The 4,126-nt window shown below is 42.3% G+C and overlaps 1 protein-coding gene across 1 annotated transcript in view; it reads left to right on the top strand.

Annotated features, from left to right (window-relative positions):
• Nucleotides 1-3,194, top strand: part of cd109 (CD109 molecule) — a 127,806-nt gene extending 124,612 nt beyond the window's left edge. Inside the window, exons 26-27 of the mRNA XM_013910748.1 lie at nt 968-1,625; nt 3,020-3,194. Of these exons, the coding sequence (XP_013766202.1) occupies nt 968-1,625; nt 3,020-3,194 (833 nt within the window). The remainder of the gene's footprint in view (nt 1-967; nt 1,626-3,019) is intronic.
• Nucleotides 3,195-4,126: the final 932 nt, after the last annotated feature.

The raw sequence follows: 4,126 nt of genomic DNA, 5'->3' as shown, positions 1-4,126 counted from the left end.
TGTTGGTACAGGGCATTGAAGATGATAACAGTGGGTGGATTATATTCTTAAACTTAGTTACAGCGCTTTCAGAAAGACATCTACTTTGATAAAGTCTACTCTCCACCGCTGTGTAATCAATTATTGTTTTTAGTTTGTGTTTTTGGGAGCTGACACAGTCTCTATGGAGATGGGTTTTTGGGGGGGTAGCAGGAGGAGAGCAGCTGCAGAGAGGCGTGTAAGACTGCAACTCTGCTTCCTGGTCCCAACTCTGGATAGTCATATTTTGGGGGGTTTAATGAATTTGTCCATATTTCTAGAAATGAGAGCTGCTCAATCCAAAGTGGGATGGATGCCGTCTCTCCTAACAAGACCAGGTTTGCCAATTATCTATGAAGCCCACATCGTTTCTGGGACACCACTCAGACAGCCAGCAATTTAAGGAGAACATGCGGCTAAACATGTCGCTCCTGGTCTGATTGGGGAGGGTCAAACACTAAGGTCATCACCACAGTCTGCTCCCCGGACATAGAGGCAATGTCTGTCATGTGCAGACCTTTCTACTTGCCCAGAGAACTGCCTGCAGTGCTAATAACAGCAGTCTACATACCACCAGACACTAATGCTAGCTCAGCCCTTGCATACCTGCACGACATTATCTCCGAACAGCAACGGACATACCCAGAGGGAGTACACATCATTGCAGGGGATTTCAACAGAGCATGCTTAAGAACTGTGCTGCCTAAATTTGTACAACATGTGAAATGCCCTACGAGAGGAAATAACACCTTGGATCATGTTTACTCAAATATTAAGCAAGCCTACAGATCTGTTCCCCTCCCCCACCTGAGCATGTCCGACCACCTCTCTCTACTCCTTGTCCCGGCATACACACCACTCAGGAAAAGGACAAAGCCCACCATCAGAACCATTAACACCATTTCTGAGGAAGCTCTTGCTCAATTGCAGGACTGTTTTGCTCTCACAGAGTGGAGTGTCTTTGAACAGGATGACCTACAGACTCACACAACCACAGTGCTGGGTTACATCAAACACTGCATGGACACTGTCACCACGGAAAAGCGGGTCCGGGTCTACCCCAACCGTAAACCCTGGATGACAAGCAAGGTTCAGGCACTGTTAAAGGCACGTAACTCTGCATACAAATCTGGGGACCTCCGAAAAACAAGAACTGATCCCCCTCCCCTATCCATAAAAGGTGACTATGTGGAGAAGGTGTCCTCCTTTAAGTTCCTCGGCACCCACATATCTGAGGACCTATCCTGGTCCACAAACACATCAGCCCTAGTAAAGAAAGCCCAGCAGCACCTCCATTTCTTGAGGGTTCTGAGAAGGAACAGGCTGCAGACTGAACTCCTAGTGTCCTTCTACCGTGCCACTATCGAGAGTGTGCTGGTGCACACCATCCCTGTGTGGTACGCTGGTTGCACAACAGCTGACAAGAAGAGACTACAGAGGGTCATCAGAACTGCAGAGAAGGTGATCGGTTGTCCACTCCCCTCCCTGGACTTAATTGCCAGCTCAAGATGTCTCTCCAGAGCCAGGGCAATTATAAAGGACCACCTCCATCCTAACCACCACCTCTTCAACACCCTGCCCTCTGGAAAAAGGCTCAGATCCATCAGGTGCAAAACCAACAGACTAAAGAACAACTTCTTCCCGTGGGCTATCAGAACTCTTAATGCAAACTAAAAGTGTGTAAAGACTTCCCCAACACATCCACCCTGACACTGCTGCTGATCATCTATGTCCAATATCTCAGTCTTTCCATGTTCTGTGCAATATTTTTAGCTCATGTGCAATTATTTTGGTCCAAACAATGTATATAGTTCCACTCACATATGTATACATATACACTGTTTTTTATTTTATTCTATTTATTTAATTATTTATTTATTTTCCGCCTTTGTTGTATATTGGTTTCTCTTCTTACTTTAGCACCTTTGTGGTTCAGCTACCCAATTTCACTGTGCAAGAAACTGCACAATGACAATAAAAAACTCTAAGTCTCTAAGTCTAAGTCTAATGAAAAGCACAATGGATCCATGCTCTTTACACCAAATTTTGACCATACCATCCGAATGTTGCAGGCGAAATTAAGATTCAGATAAGGCAATTTTTTCCCATCTTCTGTTGTCCAATTTTGGAGTGTGTGACTTGTAGCCTCAGTTTTCCTGTTCTTTGCTGGCATGATTGGCACCCAGCATAGTTAAATTTGGCTACAGTGTGTCCCAGGGGAGTAATTTCCAGGGAGGTTAAGGGGGTTATGACCCTCCCAATAATCAGACCCAACCAATATAACCAATAAAATTATGAATTATCTTGCATATATGGACTGTTGATTTTCTTTACTCGTTTCAGGTATTACCAGCAAAATAGTTGCATGTTTAATCATCCGGGAATTTACCCAGATTTATTTATTTATTTAGACAGATCTCCACCCCCTACAAATGTTCAGCACAAAGGAGGTAAAGGTGGTAGTGGTGGATACAAGGTGATTTTAGTCTTTTTTGCAGAATCTGCATATCTAATGAAATAAAGATGAACTGGGAAACTGGCCTGTTACTGCAGCCAGACAACATTAACCAGACAAGGAAAAATGTAGCACATAAGGAAAAAAAACCCCAAAAGGCAAAATGCTCCAACAAAATATCAAAACAGCAGGAGAAAGGGCAAAATAAAGTTGTGCAATAATCTAATAAAACAGCATTAGATAAAAGTACTGAATGATATTTCAAACCCGGCATGATATCGATTGCTGTCAGAAGCAAAACGTTTCCACTATTATGGTTGCTAATGGAGCACAACTGTAGTTTCAATCATTCAGCAGGTAAATTCAAATAAACTTACTGAAAGTACAAACCTCTTTTGACTTAATGAACTGCTGAGTTTACCTAGTCATTAACGGATTTACCTTTCGGCTGTAAAAGGCTGAGGAGGTATGTCATCACAGACACCCAAGTTTGTGAAAGTGATAACAAGGTGACGTGAGATTTTGAAATTCATATTATACCGATAGGTGTTGGCAGAACAAGCGAAACGCAGCTCAGGCAGTGGCTGAAGTAAAAACTTGGGTGTGGGAGGAGTTCAGAGAAGCCAGGGGAAAAGACTTCTTTGACTCCCTGGAAGAGATTCTGGCAAACTGTCAGGTGACTCATGAGGAAAAAGTGGTGCTCTACCTGCACTGCGTATAGTGGAGTGCTGCTGACTTCAACTGAGAGGGTGTATCAGAGCCCATGGAGATTTATTTTGTCATCAGCAGCCCCCTTAATACAGGCACAAGGTATGCTTATGATGAAGATAAGGAACACCTCCTCCCTAGGGAGAGGGAAGTCTGAGCTTCTCTTCTTAGGCTGCTGCCCCAGCGACCTGGCCCAAGATAAGTGGAAGATAATGGATTTTATGTAGAAGGTTACTTTATGTTGTAAAGATTTACAGTTGTAACAGTATGGATTTTTAACTAACACACTGTTTTTGTGTATACATCCCCAGCTCTTACGGTGAGATTGAGGGTTTATTGCCATTAAACCTGAAAACTTCATCAGTTATAGTGTTATCCTTCATTCAAAGTCAAAGTCAAAGTCAACTTTATTGTCAATTCTGCCACATGTACAGGACATACAGAGAATAGAAACTTCGTTACTCTCAATCCCTAGATAAAATAGAAAATGAACATTTAAATATAAGAGTGATTAAAAATGCAAGTAAAATATTTTAAAGTAAAAAAAAATTAAATAAAATTAAATAATATAATACAATTTTACATATAACAAGAAAGCTATACAATATACAATATAAGGGTAAATGACATTGAGTGCAAACCAGGCAGAGTAGTGCACAACCGTTACACAACCGTTGCAGGAGCTCCGCTAGGGCTGCCCTTTGTCACTAATTCTGTTCATAATATTTATGGACAGAATTTCTAGGTATATTCTAGGTATATAGTTAATTGGTGGAAGGCTTCCATTTAGGTGATCTCAGAATCTAGTCTCTGCTTTTTACCGATGATGTTGTTCTTTTGGCTTCAGGTAGTGGCTTTCACCTCGCCCTCGAGTGGTTTGCAGTCGAGTCTGAAGTGGTGGGAATGTGAATCAGCACCTCAATCTGAGTGCCCACTCCAGGTCAG

This window comes from Pundamilia nyererei, unplaced genomic scaffold, assembly GCF_000239375.1.
Source record: "Pundamilia nyererei isolate P.nyererei 1_Seehausen unplaced genomic scaffold, PunNye1.0 scaffold00048, whole genome shotgun sequence".
NCBI lineage: Eukaryota > Metazoa > Chordata > Actinopteri > Cichliformes > Cichlidae > Pundamilia > Pundamilia nyererei.
Note: the sequence above shows the minus strand (reverse complement) of the source record. Positions and strands in the feature narration are given on the sequence as shown.